At 45.2% G+C, this 19,049-nt stretch overlaps 3 protein-coding genes across 7 annotated transcripts in view; 2 read left to right on the top strand and 1 right to left on the bottom strand.

Annotated features, from left to right (window-relative positions):
- Nucleotides 1-30: 30 nt before the first annotated feature.
- LOC106938277 (doublesex- and mab-3-related transcription factor C2-like) lies at nt 31-2,847 on the top strand. Its single transcript, XM_015020204.1, has 3 exons — nt 31-1,376; nt 1,951-2,132; nt 2,214-2,847. The coding sequence occupies exons 1-3, from the start codon at nt 1,022-1,024 to the stop codon at nt 2,292-2,294; spliced, it is 618 nt and encodes a 205-aa protein (XP_014875690.1). The 5' UTR covers nt 31-1,021; the 3' UTR covers nt 2,295-2,847.
- A 7,303-nt stretch (nt 2,848-10,150) lies between these two features.
- The window catches only part of eppk1 (epiplakin 1), a 22,765-nt gene continuing 13,866 nt past the window's right edge, over nt 10,151-19,049 (top strand). For 3 of the 5 annotated variants that reach the window (XM_015020207.1, XM_015020208.1, XM_015020209.1), the window contains exons 1-2: nt 10,151-10,258; nt 12,105-12,197. The gene's annotated coding sequence lies outside the window, so the exon portion shown is untranslated. The remainder of the gene's footprint in view (nt 10,259-12,104; nt 12,198-19,049) is intronic. The other 2 variants (XM_015020205.1, XM_015020206.1) reach the window with 1 other exon arrangement.
- fbxl6 (F-box and leucine-rich repeat protein 6) overlaps nt 13,438-19,049 on the bottom strand; it is a 32,997-nt gene continuing 27,385 nt past the window's right edge. Inside the window, exon 11 of the mRNA XM_015020213.1 lies at nt 13,438-13,846. The gene's annotated coding sequence lies outside the window, so the exon portion shown is untranslated. The remainder of the gene's footprint in view (nt 13,847-19,049) is intronic.

Below are 19,049 nucleotides of genomic sequence, written 5' to 3'. Positions count from 1 at the left end.
GACAATTTAATTTTTATCATGACATTATGGAAAATAATGAACTTTATCACAATATTCTAATTTTATGACCAGCACCTGTATATAAATGACTCACCCTGTCATCGGTCGCTGCAGAGAAACGGAGATGAACGGATGAACCGCTTAAAGCTGCCATGTTTTCCGAACCGCTGCCAGGTTGTGGGGCTGAACGTCCAGCAGATGATTTCATCCGAAACCTTTAACTTTACAGCACAGAATCAGTCTGAGGTTTTACCAAACCAAACTAAATCTTCTTATCAAAGTAAAACTTTGATCAGATTTTAAAGCATTTTATTTTTGGAGATCAGAAGTGATGATGTTCAGTATTTTTTGGATTATACTTTAGTTTGGCCATAACAGAAGATGATGCCTGCAACCTTCTCAATCTGAGGCTTTTGCTGAAATGTGGATTCAGTTTTATATTTTCCATAAAATCAGATTTTTGACTTCCAGCTGTGGAGTTTTCACTGAGCCCATGTGTTGCATAAATGCATAGAAATAAAATATATTGCTGAACAGAATAGAAATCGTTAAAGATGAATGTTTATTGTGACTAAATCTAATTAAACAATTAGAGCCCAGCAAAGTTTGAGTGGAGGTTTATCTGTTTTGATGACCAGCAACACGTTGAGATACTTTTAATATTTTTATTTACTTTATTTAATGCTAGCGTGAGAAAGGCTAATGTTTTATTATCAATGAAATCTTTGTATTAGTAAATGTAATAAAATAGCCATATGTTTGCCATTTTTGGTTGAAACCATTTTTATATATTATTGCTGTTTTGATGGAGCCATGAGGGTCACGTCGGAATTCCAGCCAATCAGTCGCCGGGACCCACGTGGGGCCTCTGGCCCCGGCGCCACACCTGGACTGGGTTGGAATCCCCGCAGCTGGTACCATGGTGACAAGGGCGGCCTCTGATTGGTCGGCTCGGTGGGACATTGATACTTTCTCACCGAGAGACTCGATGGTGATTTAAAACTAAACCCGAGCAGGCTGGATGATTCCCGCCATGTCCGAACCGCGGCAGCCCAAATGCTCCCGGTGCCGGCACCACGGCTTCATCATCCGGAAGAAGGGCCACAGCAGGTGCTGCCCGTTCTCCGGCTGTGAGTGCTGGAAGTGCGGCCTGATCACCCGGCGGACCCAGGTCAATGCGCTCCAGCGGAACCTGAGCAGAAGCCGAGATCGGCCCCGGAACCCGAAGCCGCGGGCCGGATGCAGGGCGGCGGGAGACCCCGCTGCTGCCGCCGGGACCCGGGACCCGGACGGTTTGGGTCCAGATGTCCGGAACCAGCGGCCGGACCCGCGAGGAGAACCCGGTTCCGGACCGGACGGCAGAGATGTTCCGACCTGTAAGAACTTCCAACACGATATTCAGTTAAAAACTTTTTTAAACAATCTCCCGGTTTTTTCTGCACATTTGAGCTAAAAAACAAACATTTAATTTTAGTCTAAAAACCTGACTGTATGTTTCAATAAAAGAGAAACCACTGGGAATAAAAGTCACTCCATTTATTAGCTAAATATTAAATATAAAGTAGAATCAGTTTAGTGAGTCATGAAAAATATGAGCATAAAATTAATTAAAATATGAATTTCTGCTAAATGCAGGAAGATTAAAATATTTAGGAGTTGATATTTTTCAGCTGAAGTGACGATCAAACGGCTTTCAGTTCAACTTAAATTCTGCTGGATAATAATTCATCATTTTGGTGATTTTTTTGGGATAAAACACGAGAGAATGTTTATTAATTGAATTTGTTTTCAATATTTGCCAACAGAATTATTAACTAGCGCTTTACAGAAATTTCTGACAACCGAAATTATCAGTGGATTAAATAATGAAATAAATATTGTTTCCATATTTTATTTTTAATAAGAATTAATAAAAGTCCTAACATGAGGATCATTTCCTCCTCCTGCCAGCTCTTCCTCCTCCTCCTCTTCCTCAGCTCCTCTCCCCCCTGTCCCGCTCCTCCTTGGCTCCGCCCCCTGACCTCCTGCTCCACCTGCCGTTCCTACCTGCGCTCCCCCCCGGCCTGTATGATGACCTCTGCAGGCCGCTGATGATCCCGCACTTCCTGTCATACCCCGCCCCGCCAGCAGAGGTCAGGCTGCAGCGCTCTGCTCGCTCTGCTCAGCTGTCGGGCTCAGCTCACCTGCTGCTTCCTGTCTCCTCTTCTTTTCAGGACTGCAGGCTGGTCTTCCTCCCGCTCCACCCTGCTCCTGAAGCGCCCCCTGCAGGCTGCGGGTCCAACAGCAGAGCCTGAAGGATCAGCGGCTTCTGTCCATCACTTCCTGTTCCAGTTCCAGTTCAAAGCTTCTTGTTGTCGCTGTTTGGTTCAGAGGGGGTTTAACTGAAAGTTTGTTACCTGAAATAAAGTGCAGAGCTGTGGCTCCATGAACCCTGCTGCAGCTCATGACCACAATCCGCTCCGTTTGGTTTCTGGCTCTCAGAACCGAATCTGGGCCAGAGCTGGTGTTATTCCTGCTGGCATTCATGTTACTGCATAGAGTGACCCAGAACCACGTTCTGGTTCTGGATGGTTCTGATCAGTGGTTCAGAACCTCATTTAGATCCTGTGAGGAGGAAACAGGAATCTGTAGTTTTTTCGTTTTAATGATTTGATGGGTAGGGTTAAGGTTAGGTGTTTCATAGGTCCGTCCAGCAGGGGGTGCAGTAGCACCGTGTTTCATTCAGTCTGCACTTCCCAACTGGACCCAGAGGTCCTGCAGAACCTCTGGTTCTGGCCCAGTCCATCAGAGAACATCTAGCATCTATTTCTGTGTTTTTACGTAATAAACATTAAAATGTAAACCTGACTTCCTGTGGATGAAAATTTGTGACATTAAATAATAAAATGTTTTCATAGCAGCAGCATGTCGGTTGCAGCTGCAGAGAGAGAGGCTGAGTTTGGACCGGAACCAATGGGGCGCCCGGGTTCACAGCGCCTTCCAGAGGATGATCCGGTTCTGATCTGGGGTCTGGTCGTTTTCCTGTTGCAGAATGATGCTGAGGAAGTTCAGCTCAAAATTTTCAAACTTTAATGGTTCTGCACCACCAGGCCATGTGGCTGCAGCCCACAGCATCATCCCTCCCCTGCCGTGCTTCCCAGCAGGTAACAGCTGTTCTAGCTGATGTGTCTAACCTCGGTCCAGTGGCCATCTTGTTTCTAGAGAGAAGATGCTTTCTCCTTCAGCCCTTCCAAGCAGCCATGCTGGTTCAGTGTCATCATGACCTTTGACCTGTTTAGGGTCGCAGTTCATGGCACTGACTCAGCTCTGCTTTGTGCTCAGTTCTGGTATTTGTCACCAGGGTGTGACCCGCAGAGATCTGCTCCTCCAGTGACCTTTGACATGACAGAACCGCTGCTGTAAACTGGGAAACCTTTTGTAGCAGCAGATTACTGTAAAAACATAAACATTAGCATGCTAACCCCTCAGCTCGAATGTTTTTCATATTTCCCATCAGCCATTGGACATTTTTCAAGATGGCCACCATTTTTGAGCCAATTATTGTTATAAAATGTTCCCCTTTTTTAAGACTTGGGTGAACTTTCTGTCACATCAAAGGTCCTGGTTCTGACCCAGAAAAGATCAGGAGAAGGATTGAGTCCTAAAACATCATCATACATTCTGGGTGTCATTGCGTGTCAGTCACCCATCCTCCTTCAACGTGGACCGACTCCTGGTTGAGGACCGTCTCCAGGAGTGGGACCGACTCCAGGTGTGGGACCGACTCCAGGTGTGGGACTGACCCCAGGTGTGGGACCGACTCCTGGTTGAGGACCGACTCCAGGTGTGGGACTGACCCCAGGTGTGGGACCGTCTCCAGGTGTGGGACCGTCTCCAGGTGTGGGACCGTCTCCAGTTTGAGGATCGCCTCCTGGTTGAGGACCGTCTCTGGACGTCTCCAGTCCATTACCAAATGACAGAGGGACACAGTTCCATATCTGGGGACATGTAGATGAATGTTTTGTGTTTGTAGAGAGAGAGGAAGCCCCAGAGAAACTCCTGCATGCAGAAAGAGTCCAGGCGTGGATTCAAACCCGGATCTGTGTGCTGCAGGTTTAACATCGGTCATTGTGCTGCAGTCACAGTCTTTGGTTTCGAGGAAAGCTGCGGCGGATCAGAGCCGCTTCCAGAGAATCAGCTGCTTCTTTTAGATTATGTAATGGGACAGAAGCTTCCTGGTTCTGCGTCCAGAGAACATTATAATTATTAGGCTGAAATCTAATGTAACTGGGTCTATATTAATAGTTGTATATTTCCACAAAATGTGTTCTTTCATGTATTTGTCTGCTTCTACTTGACTGCTGTTGTGTCCTCTGTGTCTACTATAAGGGGTTTGGTCCTCCAACTCTGCCTTATTTTCTTCTTCTTTTGTTCAGGGTCCTCCAGGACTATTATAAATATTAAGTTATTAATTTCCTCTTCCCTTTTGTTATTCGTTCCACTGGGGAGAGGCAAGTTTCATAATCTATTGTAATCCTTTCATTTATATAGTTCAAATGTTTATTTTTCCTTCTGTATTAATAAGTGTTTGGATATTTTTATTTGAGTTGCTATTACACCTTTATATCATTTGATGCATGCTAACTATTATTTTGTATAGATCGGGTTGGAGAACTGGAGCACATGCTAGGTGCTAATGCTAATATCTCCTGACTGACAGAGTAAATAAACGGAGAAGCCTCCAAACCCAGACTTGATGTCTTGTGGTTTGTCTGATCGCCACACAAAACACACGAAGCAGAAATCCACCGGTCACACTAACAGTACAGATTCAGCAGAAGATACTGTTAGATTTCCACCCGGACCGGGTTGGGTCGGTAACAACTGAATGCTGCTGAGATCCAATCAGAGGGTTCCAGGTGAGGAAATGTTCAGCAGCTGCTTCACGCTGCGGCAGGAACTGCCTCAGGGTTCAAGAACCACTAAGCCGCTCCAGACCTGAACTGGACCCGAACCGGGTCGTAGCTCTGTTGGGTTTGGGTCATGGTTCTGCTCATGGAGCCACCGGTAGCAGTAGCGTACCTGCAGGCTTTGTTCCCCTCCACCGCCGTGCCTTACAGCTGTTGCTGACCCGGTTCTGCTCTATCAGGTGCGGTTCTGTTAAGTCAGTCTCTGTGGTTTTGCTGAAGGATGACCTTTGACCCGTCGGTCTGCCCAGCGATGCTTTATGGTTCTGCTTGCAGCAACAGCTCGTGTCTCGCCTCTCAACCTGCTTTCCTGTTGACTCTCAGATGAGAGACAAAAAAAACCTTAAAAAAATAAACGACTGAGAATTGAACCTGTGACGGTTTGGCTGAAGGCCGCGCCGCGCCGCGCCCTCAGCCTGTTTTATCTCTTAGACATGTGTCTTTGTCTGTGCAGAGCAGCAACAGAGTTGCACATCAGAAGCACCAGACTGCAGCCTGAGTTGCGTAACCGTTTTATCACCAGATCCCTGTCAGTGAGTCTCTGCCAGCGAAACCGCTGCCAGAACCTTTGTGTGCAGAGGGTGTGTCTGATATAACAGCAGCGAGGGGAAACCGGCCCAACGCACAGCAGGAATGCAAAACAAGCCACGTTGCTTCAGGACATGTTGCTCCAAGTAAACCTCTGGATTATCGTAGCGTTTGGTGGCTGGAGAGTTTTCTAGCAGCAGAAGTAACTGCTGGAACCCATGTTGGGTTCTGACTCGACGGACCCGTTCAGGTCCAGCATGCAGCAGTTAGAGACCTGCTGACAGACGTCTGGTCCAGGAATCTGCTGTTCCCTGCGGTGCTGTGTGGTGACAGCTTCCTGTTTCATCACGCCTTGATGAGACAGCAGCAGTTTGCATTTCTTCTAGTAGCAGAGATGTGGAGGAGAGGGTGCTGCTGCAGGGCATGGCCTAGTTCAAACCTTTCAACTTCAATGCTTCCAGGGAACAGCCGATCGGGGCGCGGTGCAGGAATGTTAACTAAAAACATTCCTGACTGGGACCCTCGGCTTCAGGAAGAGCAGAGCAATGAGCCGGACTGTGGGAAAACATCCTCCTCCAGGAAGAGACGCCTGCCAGGGAAAGAGATCACATTTTGTTCTTAGGATCTTCAAACACATTTTAAGATCTGACAAAGAGCTGTTTTCTAAAAATGAAATGATGTAAACGGATAGAACCTGACAGCAACCAGGAGGAACCAGGAGGAACCTGGTTCCCCCTGGTTCCTTCTGGTTCCTCCTGGTTCCTTCTGGTTCCTCCTGGTTCCTCCTGGTTCCTCCTGGTTCCTTCTGGTTCCTTCTGGTTCCTTCTGGTTCCTCCTGGTTCCTTCTGGTTCCTTCTGGTTCCTCCTGGTTCCTTCTGGTTCCTTCTGGTTCCTTCAGACTGATTTTGTTGCTCATCTCTCCATGTTGTTGCATAATCAGCATTCTTGGTCTCACTGAATAAACTGACTGGGTCTGTTGCAACATGCAGTTTAAAATGCGACAGGTCTTCCTCCATCCCCCCTCCTCGTCTTGCAGGGGGGGGGGGGAAAAAACCAACCCTGATTCTAGTGGGGATGGTGGGTGGTCTTGGGTCGGTGGGCTGCTGCCTCTGTCATGATCTCAGCTCCACCTTGACTGTGCTGATTGCTCATTACCCTCACCTGTTCTGTGCTGCGCCCTCTTTAAGCAGCTGCTCCTGTTGCTCCAGTCACAGCTTTCAAGCCTTGTCTCATGTTTCAAAGTTTTCTGGTTTTCTGATCCTGCCTGTTTTTGACCACAGATTTTGCCTTGTCCTTCGGCTGCTAGAGGATTTCTGACCTACTGCTGATGAACCCTGCCTGACTCTGACCTTGCTTCAAGTTTTTCTGATGTCTGGATCCTCATTGCCTGTGGCCCTCCTGTGAATGACCCTGGATTGTCCCCTGACAGCCTCTGGTTGGTGGAATTTGTCCCTGTCATCTGTTTGTCCCCTGAGCCCTCTAGTCCTCCCTTTGCCCATCCGCCTTACCCCTGGCTGGATCCCAGACCCCAGTGGACTTCCCCCTTCCTGACCCACCAGCGTCACCACTCCCTGCTTAGCCCCTTCTCACCTTTATTTTTGTAATAAAGACATTTGGTGAATCAACTCTGGTGTTGGCTGCGTTTTGGGTTCTGGCTGATTTCACTTTTCATTACACTCTGAGCCCAATGAGCCGCGGTTCTGCAGTCAGGGACTTGTGTTTGGGTGTATTAGTGGGCGATGCGCTCTGTCGGGTCAGTACTGACTGACTGCGAGCTCGGAGCAAAATCGTGACCGTAGGACCTTCTCACCTGTTCACCTGCAAACCTGTAAGTTACAAGAGGTAAAGCTTATCCTCCATCCGAACTAGAAAATCAGTAAAACATTAATTTTGACGTGTGACCTTTGCAGTGACTGAGCCCAGAAGCTTCACCTCATGTTCTGTTGTCAAACATCTTGCTGCAGGCGGATCCAACCCAGTTTCAGCTCCTCTGATCATTAAAGGAGGGACGTGTCGTTGTTCACTCGCTGACAGACACTGACAGTTTTATTGCCTGTAAGACCCCCCACCCCCAACAAGCAGGTCCCAACAATGCCTCATATTCCATCAGCCAATCAGAGAGCGGCTCACCTCATCAGACAGGAACGGTGCTAATGTCTTGTTAGCTGCGCCCCTTCAGCACGCCGCTCTGTATGATCAGCTTCTGAAAAACCTGAGCTCACCTGTTAAAACCAGACCAATAAAAGTCAAAAGGAAAGTTTGCTGAAGCTGCAACACGCCGTGACGGAGCTGCCACATAACTTAGTCATGTTACCAGAACAGATGTGTTGAAATTTGGACGAAACATTTTCATCAAACTTCACCTGAATCCAACTTGGTTGTTTCTGAATCCCCAGACTTCCAGTGACGTTTCTGGATCTCAGCAGGTGTTTGAAACATTTTGATGGAGATCTTCATCAAAACTCTAATCTGTAATCATGCCGAGGCGTTTTCCAACATGTGTTTTTCTCACTGATGCATGAGGAAAAGGTGTGGCTTTTCTGATGAAAAGCCACACCTGTTTTGACATGCCGATGGTTTTCTGACTCTGATATCAGATGATCAGATAAAAACAGGTGAACTCATCGCTGCAGCGGTTCAACCCACCTTTCTCTGTCAGTGTGAGAAAATCATCAGCCCTGAATGTTGGACGTTTATTGACATGAAAATGATTTTATTGGCGATTCTGGATTCCCAGTGAAAGTCGTGTCTCAGGCGGACGTCAGAGTTCAAGTCATTAGTTCTAACCTCAGAACAAAAGTGATGTTTACACAACCTGCAAGCTGCAGAGCAGGAAAATCCATCCCATAATATCAGAGCACACACGTGGAAAGAACAGGACTAACAGCAGACACTCACACCTCATAGTTGACTAAAGATGGACATTAGAAAGTCATCTAGAAGGAAAAACGTCCAACAAGATCAGATCATGTTTCATGAAGTTAAGTATGACGTCAAACAAACCAACAAAGTATCAAAATAAACAAAAAGATGAAAAAACTCAGTTACTCCATGAAAAACATTTTTTTAATCTCTGCATTTTTAAATATGAATAAGAAATCAACAATGAAAGTTTGATCAAAGTTTCCTGATGTTTTTGCAGCAACATGGAAGAAGCAGCATGAACTCTGATACGTCTGGACTCTTGGCAGCGCTGCCACCGTTCTGTCTGCAGAGCATCTCACCGCGTCGCAGCACTCCCATGCTGCGCTAGCATGCAGCCTTAGCATGCAGCATTAGCATGCTACGCTAGCATGCTGCCTTACAATGCAGCATTAGCATGCTATGCTAGCATGCAGCATTAGGATGCAGCATTAGCATGCAGCATTAACATGCAGTGCTAGCATGCTGCGCTAACATGCAGTGTTAACATGCAGTATTAGCATGAGGTGCTAGCATGCTGCGCTAACATGCTCCAGGCGTGTCTTTTCAGCTCCTCTCTAAACATTCAGCTTGTTTGATTTGGCATCGATGTTTAAATAAAGAATGAGGAGAATACAGGAAGAGTTTCGCCTTCCACCATGTTTTCTCTCTGTTGTTGTTTTAGCCTCTGAACATGTGAACAGATGCATAGTTTGGGTCAGAAAAACATCTGGAAACATGAAACATAGAAAAGAAATTAGCAGATCAGAAAATCCAATCTGTAATGATTAATGCAGGGGGTTCAAAGTGTAGCCTGGGGGCCATTTGTGGCCCCTGAATGATGTAAACTGGTTGATGCCTTTGTGGGTCAATTGGGAAAGAAGTGATGATTCACAAATTCAAATTTTTTAACCAAAATATCAGAAACAACAAAAATTATTCATCTTTTAAATAACCAAACTTTCTGCTTTCCCTTTCATTTCATGTAAACACTTACACTGTAAAACAGAGTCCAAAATAAATGAATAAAGTTTCACTTTCTGTCAATATGAAAGTTTTGGATGATTTATTTGTTTCTTTCCTACCAAATATGAGACTAAAATGTTTCATGTTTAGTTTGTTGAGCTGAAATTTTTTGTGAAAAACTTTTTAGTTTTTAAGACGTTTAGAAACTAAAACCTTTTTAGTTTTCAAACTCAAAACTAAAAATGTTTTAATTTTGTTCATTAATGGGATGTTTTTGACACAAAGAAAAGATGGTAACCATGGCAACACTTTTGTCAGGTTTCCCTCGTTATTAACAGCAAACAGAAACAATGAGGGACCCAAACAGGAAATGCTCGGCCTGGTTTCCTGTCAGACAGGAAGCAGCGTGTTTCCATACAGTGTATGTAAACTTTTCATCTGCGCTGAAACTAGAAGTTTACATACACTGAGTGGATCAGGAACCAGGTCAGAACCTGCAGGGAATCCGGTTCCTCCAGACACTCACATAAGATCAGCGTCTGGATCAGTTTCTGCAGAGACGCCCCCCGATACCCCCCTCCCCCCCGATACCCCCCTCCCCCCCGATACCCCTCCGCCCATAACAACCCCCCCCAAGCCTGGGAGGAACCATCAGGATGATGAGCAGTGACTCCTCTTCCTCTCCTGCTCCTGCAGATCCAGATGTTGTTTCTGCTGACAGGTTTGGCCTAATGAAGCCCCGCCCCTGAAGGAGGAAGCCCCGCCCCCTCTGTCTGAGGAGTCGTCAGGAATTCGTGGCATCCTGATGCTGTCTGCTAACGGGGCGGCTCCCAGAGAAGCAGATAAAGGAGCGGCGGTGAGTCGCTCAGCCTCGCCAGGAGAACGACGCTCTGCCGACAGAAGACTCACCTGCTCAGGTAAGACGTCTGTTTCTGTTCCTCCCTGACCTTTGAACTCTGTGTGGAGGGAAGCGCTGCAGTAAAGCCAGGATCGGAGGCGCCTCGCCCTGAGATACAAACATTCCTCCAGGATGACCTTTGACCTCACTGTTTGTTTAAGGCAGGGGTGTCCAAAGTGCGGTCTGGGAGCCATTTGATTTTGTTCATGAGAATTGATTCAAGTCTGTTCTAATCTTTTCTAACTGATACAGAGAAAATTCGCACAATAAGGCAAATTTTCAGAATCCTTTTAAAAGTTTTGGATCTACAATATTTTCCACATCATTTCCCATCAACGAATCTGGAAAAATCTTGAAGTATTGTGAGCTTGTTTTATTGTTGAGAGATGAGAAACATTTTCTTTGGCGCTCCAGTTTGTTTGAGTCGATGATTTTGATCCCATGAGACAAGAAGTTTGGAAAACTGCTGTGGTTTAACCCAGAAAAACAAACCTGCTGCTCAGGTGGGTCCAGGTCTGCAGGCTCTGAGCCGTCGGGTCAGAATGATTAAAATCTTTAGAAATCCATGGTGGCCACCAACCTGCTGCTGCTACCAGAACCAGAACCAGAGTTGTGGGTTCGATTCTGGCCGCTTGGCGCTCAGGAAGTTCGGTCCCTCAGAACCAGAACCAGCAGCTGATCCTGGTGAGGAATTAAACTCGGTGCGTTTTAACTTCAGCTTCATGTTTTCTGTCACGTTTCCATGGAGACATCTTGGTCACTGAGGCTTGGACTTTGACTAGACTGACTCCTCTCCATTTTAGCCGTTTGTAGATCTGCTGCTGGTTCTGGACGGTGATGGACCTGGAGATGACCTTTGACCCTGTCTGACAGACATTGCTGCCGTCTGTCTAGTGGGCATTGTGATGATGATGATGGTCTGGAGAGGAAGAGTCAGGATGTTTGCTTTAAGATACGAAGAGCAAACTGAAAGCAGCTGCAGGACGAGGAGCAGCTGGGTAAACGCCAAGACGGTGACCTCATGGTGACCTTACGGTGACCTCATGGTGACCTTACGGTGACCTCATGGTGACGTCATGGTGACCTAATGGTGACCTCATGGTGACCTTATGGTGACCTCATGTTGACCTTACGGTGACCTCATGGTGACCTCACGGTTACCTCATGGTGACCTCTCAGTGACCTCATGGTGACCTCATGGTGACCTCATGGTGACCTCATGGTGACCTCTCAGTGACCTCATGGTGACCTCATGGTGACCTCATGGTGACGTCATGGTAACCTAATGGTGACCTCTCGGTGACCTCATGGTGACCTCACGGTTACCTCATGGTGACCTCTCAGTGACCTCATGGTGACCTCATGGTGACCTCATGGTGATGTCATGGTGACCTCTCAGTGACCTCATGGTGACCTCATGGTGACCTCTCCTGACATCCCGTCATCCAAACCTGCAGATGGTTTTAAACGGAGCAGAAACTGAAAAATGTTCTCCTGTTTTTGTTTTTTGTCAAATTATAATGTTGAAGTTTTATTTTTGAGGCTCATGTCAGGTTCAGCCTGTTGAGGCATCTCAGTGGGATTTAACCCAGACTTTGACTAGGCCTCTCCTGAACTTTCATTTTGTTGTCTCTGAGGCTTTTTCTGTTTCTGGCTGTTGAATCATGACCTCTGACCTTAGTGAGGACGGTTGTTCTGGTGCATCGCTGATTACTCCTGAGTGTGTTGAGGTCAGAGGTCAGAACATGAAGCCTGCTTCATGCTGTCAGAAGGTTCTTGGTTCTGCAGTCAGGCAGAGATCAGAACCGGATCTGGAAACGGTGCATTGTGGGAGTTTTCAGTAAACATGTTTGTCTCCTGCTCAGGTTGTTCTGCCGCCATCTTTCCCATCAGAGAGAGGACGGTCCGTCAGTCTGCAGCGCCGCTTCCTGTCCGTCGCCATCCAGCTGCATTCAGAGGTACTGTGTCCAGAAGCCCAGCTGTGTGTGGGAAGGGGGGCAGAGGGGTAATTAACCCCAAATCAACGTTTTTCCAGATAAACTGTCTAAACATTATTCTGGGTTCTTTGTTGCTGTGTGAATTTTGACGATTTTGTGTAAATTTGTGAAGTTCTGCAATATTTTACCTAAAACTCTCAGTGCTGCCATCTTTGGGTGGAATGGTGGTACTGAATGTCACTCAGGCACGCCCCCTGGTGGTGAGTCAGCAGGACTCACCACCAGGGGGCGTGGAGGAACAACAGGACGGACAGGAACAGGAAGTGGGCGGGGCTAAGTGTACAAAGCAGGCAGGCAGCTGCTCCGGTCAAATAGTTCCTCCTTCATTTGGCTCAGACATGAGAAAAGAAAACCTCAGGTGAAGCTACGATTATGGCAGGATCACTGAGGAGCGAGCAGACCTCTGCTCCGATCAGTAAGATCAGTTTTTCTTTCCTGACAAACTTCAGGCTGCAGTCGCTTCACTGGCCCGGCTGTCGACTCCCTGCAGCTCCTCGCTTCTCTCCTTCAGTCCAACATCCCAGTACTTTCATAATTGGGACTAAAAATAACTTTTAATGGTGAAGGACGAATAACCCACCTGTTTACTTTCCTGCATAGAAGATCTCTGCAGCAAAGTTATTCACTCTGTCCTTTTTCTGTGTCACCAATAAGCAGACACACATGCCTTCTATATATTCCCATTAAAATCTCGTATATTTTCTGTGCAGTAATAATCCATCACATTGTGGGATCTACTGTACATCCCATCATCCATGTGTGGGAGTCACTTCCTGTCTTTAAGAAAGGAACAGCAGGGGGCGCTGTGGTGGCACAGGGGCAAACACGGCCCACATAAGGAGGCTTTAGTCCTGGTGGCGGTGGCCGCAGGTTCGATTCCCAGCCTGGCGACACTCACCGCATGTCTTCCCTCTCTCATTGCCCCTCATTACCTTTAAAAAAAGAAAGTAGCAACAGCTTCTTTATCGACACAAAGGGTTTTTAAAAACACGAGAACAGTGGATTATAATTCCTTTACGTTTTATGCCAGTTAAATGAAATACATTTGCCCTAACTGCCCATGAGGGGCCAAGCAGAGTTTATTGACCTTTTCTGGAAACTGCTAGCACCTGCAGCATTTTAAAGGGAACCACTATTAGCTATAAAAATAGGCCTTATTTGGAAAATATTTATTTTAGATTAAAAAACAATACAGTAAGAATACTGTGCGCTGTCTAGTTTTTATAAATTTTAATAAAATATTGTCACAGGAACGTCGCCATGTTGTTCATGCTGCAATGCATTCTGGGTAAATGACGTGTAAAGGTCCAACTGCCTGGCTCCTCCAGCCAAACAGTGATGAGTACCGTTATTAGCCTTTTTAATTTGAACCGGATCAGAAGGTAGAAATAACAAGAGGTGATGAAGAGGAGGAGCAAACAGAGGAAGAGGAAGAGTTGGCCATAGGAGCTGCTGCTGCCTTCAGGTTCATCATGAAACAATGAATGAGACTCGCGTCTGGTCACTGTGCGACCCGGTAAGTGGTTCTGTAGCTGTGAGTCCGGTTGTTGGCGAACCAACACTTTGTGGTTTCACATTCAGTACCGGTGATCTCGCTCCGTTAGTCACCCGGCTGCCTGACTGTGACATCTTTTTTTTAAATATATATATTAAGTTTTCAAAATACAACATACATAAATCATACACAAGCATATGAAGCATCTATATAACAGATTACTGTATAAGGAAAAATATACTTTTACCAATATGACATACAACAACTAAATATAAAATAAAATTAAAAGTGGCATTTTAATTTTATCTAAATAAGTGGTTTCACTGCCTGTCCAAAGGCCCGGCTGGCAGCGAGCCTCCAAATGAAGCACCTCAGTAAATTCAGCTAACCACATTTTAAACTGAGGAACTTTGTCACGTTTCCACAATTTTAATATTACTTTCTTGTAGGGCTGTTGTAAATAAATATTTTAGTAGTCGAGTAATCTATCGGTTATTCTTACGATTAATCGAGTAATCGGATAAAAAAGATTATAAAATAAAACATTGGTAAATCTGGCATAACACCGGTGTTACTATCAGATATCAATATATCTGATATCAATCTATTGTAAAATGGTCATCAGTGTCATCAGTTTTTTGGGGGGGGAACAAAGCCCGTTTGGTCCGGGTGAACAATAGAAGAAAAATGTCTTTGTAGCCTATTTGCCAGTACTTTAGCGAATATTTTGATGTCAGAATTCAATGATGAAGTAGGACGATGTGATGAAACCTCTGTTATATTAGCTTCATACATGGTATGATTCTCTTCCTGAATCAAGAGAGTGAGCGAATGGAGAAGAGGACCAATTTTCCTGGCATATCTTTTATAGAGCTCAGTTCCAAAACCATCTGGTCCTGGGGCTTTGGCACTGGGAAATGATTTGATTACATGTAGGATCTCTTCCACTGTGAGCTCTGCGTTGAGAGCCTCTTGTGTAGCATCACTCATCTTTGGGAGATTTAGATCTTTGAGCCAGTTTAAGATATTTCCTTTGCTTTGGACATGTATAGTTGTTCATAACATTCTTTAAAGGAGTAATTTATGCTTCTTGACCGTGACATCTCAGTGCGTCTTCCTGAGCGTGGCGCTAAGACTGCGGGTTAAACAGTTAAATCTACTTGAAATGTTCGCCAAGAGTAGAATTGAAGCAAACATTGTTGCTTCACCTTCTCAGACGCCACCTGAACCTGAAAATCTCCTCCCTCCTACCGTGGATCACACAGGCAGGCTTTGCTTTTATGTCTTCAGTATTTAGAATAATTTATAAAAAAAAAAAATTAAAAAAGGTCCGCTGTTTCAGTGGGCCATGCACATTGTAACACTGTATTTGTGTGGCTCAGGCTTGTGCTGGTTTTGTGTGACACATGATGCGTGTTGGAGATGCGGCTGTGGGTCAGGTGATGGTTTTGTGCGTAACCTCTGATAATATCCTGCTGGCGCCCCCTGTTGGGACGTTCTTTATTGTCATTAGAATGAAGAGTAAATATCCACCGAAATAAATGAATAAAGTATTGTAGTCAAGTTTCTCGGTCCTTTAAGAGCATCCAAATGTCAGGTTGAATTCAGAAGCACTGAGTCTATCTTTACTTTGGTTGATTAAAGTTAAAGTTGTTCAAACCTCAGAGAAATTAGAAGATTTTTAGAAAGGAGTGTCTGTGTCTAGAAGGCATTAATCAGACATTTTCCTTTCTGTAATGGGTGTTAGCTTCTTTATGTAGCTAGCTCATAGTTTCTGAAAGCTTGTGATTTAGACATGAGTCTTAGTTTTGTTAATGGCAGAGGCGCAAAAAGTGGGTATGCAACGCATAGGGGCGCAGCACCAGAGGGGGCGCCAAAACCCCGTCTGGAGGGGGCGACGCACCGATTATGTTTTCCCATCCACTTCAGCGCTCCTCACGCTCATTCACCTCTCGCACATAACGAGGTAAATGTAGCGATTTTTACACTTCACGTATCGTCGCCTCGGGGGCGATTTATGTTTTCGCATCCACCTGAATAATGTGTAGTTGCTCCACTGGTTAATGGTGTTCATAATACAGTGGCAATTGTTTGTTTTCTTTATTTCTGTGCTTCCTGTCACCATATGGACTTACTGGCTTTTCCAGGTTCCACCCATGTTTTGTTAAAAAAAAAAAACAGAGCATGAGCAAATAGTTCATTGAATCTGCAATGTGACCTGTTTAGTATCACACCCAGAAGAAACAGTGATGATGCACACTAGAAACCATACGATGGTACCAGAAACCATCATGGTTTCATCACGGGTTTTTATTTCAAGACCATGACTATGGAAATATGACTAAAATTCCAGAATATTGTCCAATTAATTACTTGACATACTTGTTTTCATTGGATGCAAAACGTACTGATTAAAATCCGGACTCGACGCTAATCGCGTGTTTTTCTTACGGCTGTCTGCCATCCGCGCCCTTTCCTTCGCATGCAGCTCCTCTGTCCAATCGGCAGTAATTCCGCTACATAAATCATAACGACTTTTTCTGTAAAACATCCAAAAGAAAGCATAGCGACAAGTAAATCTGCAGCGATTCGCTTTCCAGACGGAAGCGCGAAGAAAGGTAAGCTAGGTGTGATGCTAGCAAAGCTAGCTCTACAGTGATAGTGTTGAATTTACGATGAGAAAACAAAATGTCCAAGAACGATGTCTAGGGTTAAAATACGGAATCGTCCCGTATTGAACCGATACGGGACGATTTGTTCCGTATTTCTATAAATGTCCGATAGACTCGCCTATCACACACATGTCCACTGTCACAAAGGCTCGGGTGGACATCAATGTTTGTTATTCAGATTGGTCCGGGTGTTGCTTGGTTTGGCCTGGGAGGAGCAGGAGCGCCACCCAGTGGTGACTTCTCCATGGCACTTTCAGCAGCTGCAGAAACCCGTATCTCAGTGGAGGCGTGCAGCTGGGGTGGATGTGCGTTCCTGACTTGTGTTTTGTTAAATGTGTTAAGGTAGTTTTATTTAGTGGTTCCAGCTGTGCTGTGTGATCACGTTGGGGTCGTCGGGCCGGATGCTGCACATTGTTAGCTTTTCACCTGTGAGTACCTGTTACGTAGTTATTCAAGTATTTTGGTTTATTGCTGTTTCGTGTGCTCTTGTTAGTATCCGTACATGTTTGATGTGCCTGTTTATTGTGACCTTTAAGTTACTTCACGTCGGTGAACCTCTAGCTAACGGTCATAGCATTTGATGAACGTGTGGTCAGTTTGTGGCCAGCAGGTGTCACTGCTGCCACTTGTATTAGATAAATGTGTAAGGTGAATTAATGTGGGCTTATTTCTGTTATGACCACATCTCCAACTCCAAGCCTACCTTCTGCTGCACATCTGTACCACTGCTGTAACAACTCAGTAAAGACAGACTGCGAAGAAATCCCATCTCCTGTTTGTCGTGATCGACACAGTGGCGAGTGTGAATATCCCACCAGCCTCAAGTTCAAACGTAGATCCTCATCTACATCAACACTAAGTGTAACAACAATGACCAAATTAAAACAGGAAATATTAAGGTCAGCTAAATTGTTGTGGCGGGACGTAAAAAGGACCCCAGAACGCTACGGACCGATGCTGTTGCCTAGAGACGGACACTACGCAGCCGCAGTGAGCTGCTATCAACCCGTCTTTTTAAAACGTCCTCAGCCCGATACGCCACCGTCCTTAGAACCAAAACCTCGTAAAGATACAGACGTGAGAGGGAAGACGCAAATCCCAGAGTAAATAATGTTAGTGAGGATGAATACAGGCAATCAAGATCAAAAAAAGTGTCCATCGTGGCGCGGTGCTGCTGTATGATAGACAGAATGGATCAGGAGAGGAACTGCAGACCCATCAGAACCTACAGAACCAGAAATCAGCATCTCTTCATCCCTCAGTCATCTCCGGAGGCTGATATGGGAGAACATTTTATTATTCAGCTTCTTATTGTGCTTTTAGTCGACTGTTAGGAGTTGATTATTTGCTTATTTAATGTATCATAATACAAATGGTGATTTAGAGAACAAATCATACCGAGAGATTAACAGTGAATACATAAATATTTCCTACTTTTAAAAGGTTTGTTAGAGCTTTCTGTTTGTTTTATTAAGAAATGTTGACATCTTTTATGAATTCAGTGTTCAGTGGTCATTTACTGTATAATTAATGTCAGACACAGACCTGCAGCCCAGGGGCGGATCTAGATGGGGGCCAACGGGGTACAGAAGAAATTATGCTAAATAAATGTCTTTTGTTAATGCTCAGTGGTGGATTTTTTAACCTTCACAATTTTACTTTAACATTGAATTAAAAATTATAGTGCTGCACCTTTAGCTGCTGTGTAGAATCAGACTTTCCATCTGCCAGGGATCTGCAGCCTGGATCTCTGGAGACACAAGTGGCTTTTTGGCTCACTTCATATATCAAATGATGAAATATTGCTCTGTTTTTTTGTTTCATTTTTTTAAGTGTCCCCATGAAAAAGCACCGACTACCCCTAGTGGTAAATTTGTCCTAGAACCAGCCTCCAAATCTATCTCCTTATATGTATAAATATTTTATTAATATTCTTTACAATACTAGAATTTTCACATAACTTGTACTTTTGGCTGTCTGAGGACACATTTTGAATATTAAATCAGGTGTTATGATCAGTCGCTCAGTACTTGAGCCGTTTACATTTTACACTTGCTTAATTAAACATGTTTAAGATATGCTCTGACTGGAGAACAGTTTTGGAGTACTCTATGTATGAACGGTTGCTCTCTGGATCACTTTTTAAAAACAAAAACATTGCCATGAAATATTATCCATCACTGCAGCGGACGTCCCACCCCATGAGAGTCGGGCGACACGCCGTGGGGGGCGTCCCTTATTTGGATTTCTGAAAGGTTGAGCCCTAGATGTGACCAAAGACGGCCTTATAGTGATGTGACATTCATGAACGATCTGATTCTTTTGAACGGAGCCTCTTTACGATGAACGGTATGACTCGAGCCTCAGTGAGAGTCGTTCTTTGTTTTTGTTATGCTCTAAGCACATTGCAGTAGCTATTATAATCCCATGTATTTCAAAATTATGTTTATTGAAATAAAGTACAGGACCATAAGCGCTCGGAGGGCATGCTTGTTGCTCTCTGTGGCTGACGGTTAGCATGCTAGGTGGCTGCTACTCTGATGCACACAGCGGACTGTGAAGCAATCACGGGGGGGGCTAGGGGGGCTTGAGCACCTGCCCCTTTTGCTCCTTGCCCCCAAGGGCCCTTTTGGTCAATTTATTTAT

Source organism: Poecilia latipinna, unplaced genomic scaffold, assembly GCF_001443285.1.
Source record: "Poecilia latipinna isolate Pla-1442-1.1 unplaced genomic scaffold, P_latipinna-1.0 Scaffold2549, whole genome shotgun sequence".
Classification (NCBI taxonomy): Eukaryota; Metazoa; Chordata; class Actinopteri; order Cyprinodontiformes; family Poeciliidae; genus Poecilia; species Poecilia latipinna.
The sequence above is the reverse complement of the archived record's forward strand: the minus strand, read 5'-3'. Positions and strand labels throughout refer to the sequence as shown.

Excerpts from the sequence above, each read along its gene's own strand:
- LOC106938277 (XM_015020204.1), top strand. The coding sequence starts at position 1,022 with ATGATTCCCGCCATGTCCGAACCGCGGCAGCCCAAATGCTCCCGGTGC. Across the intron at positions 1,377-1,950 it reads CGGCAGAGATGTTCCGACCT|CTCTTCCTCCTCCTCCTCTT; the intron begins GTAAGAACTTCC and ends TCCTCCTGCCAG. Across the intron at positions 2,133-2,213 it reads ACCCCGCCCCGCCAGCAGAG|GACTGCAGGCTGGTCTTCCT; the intron begins GTCAGGCTGCAG and ends TCTTCTTTTCAG.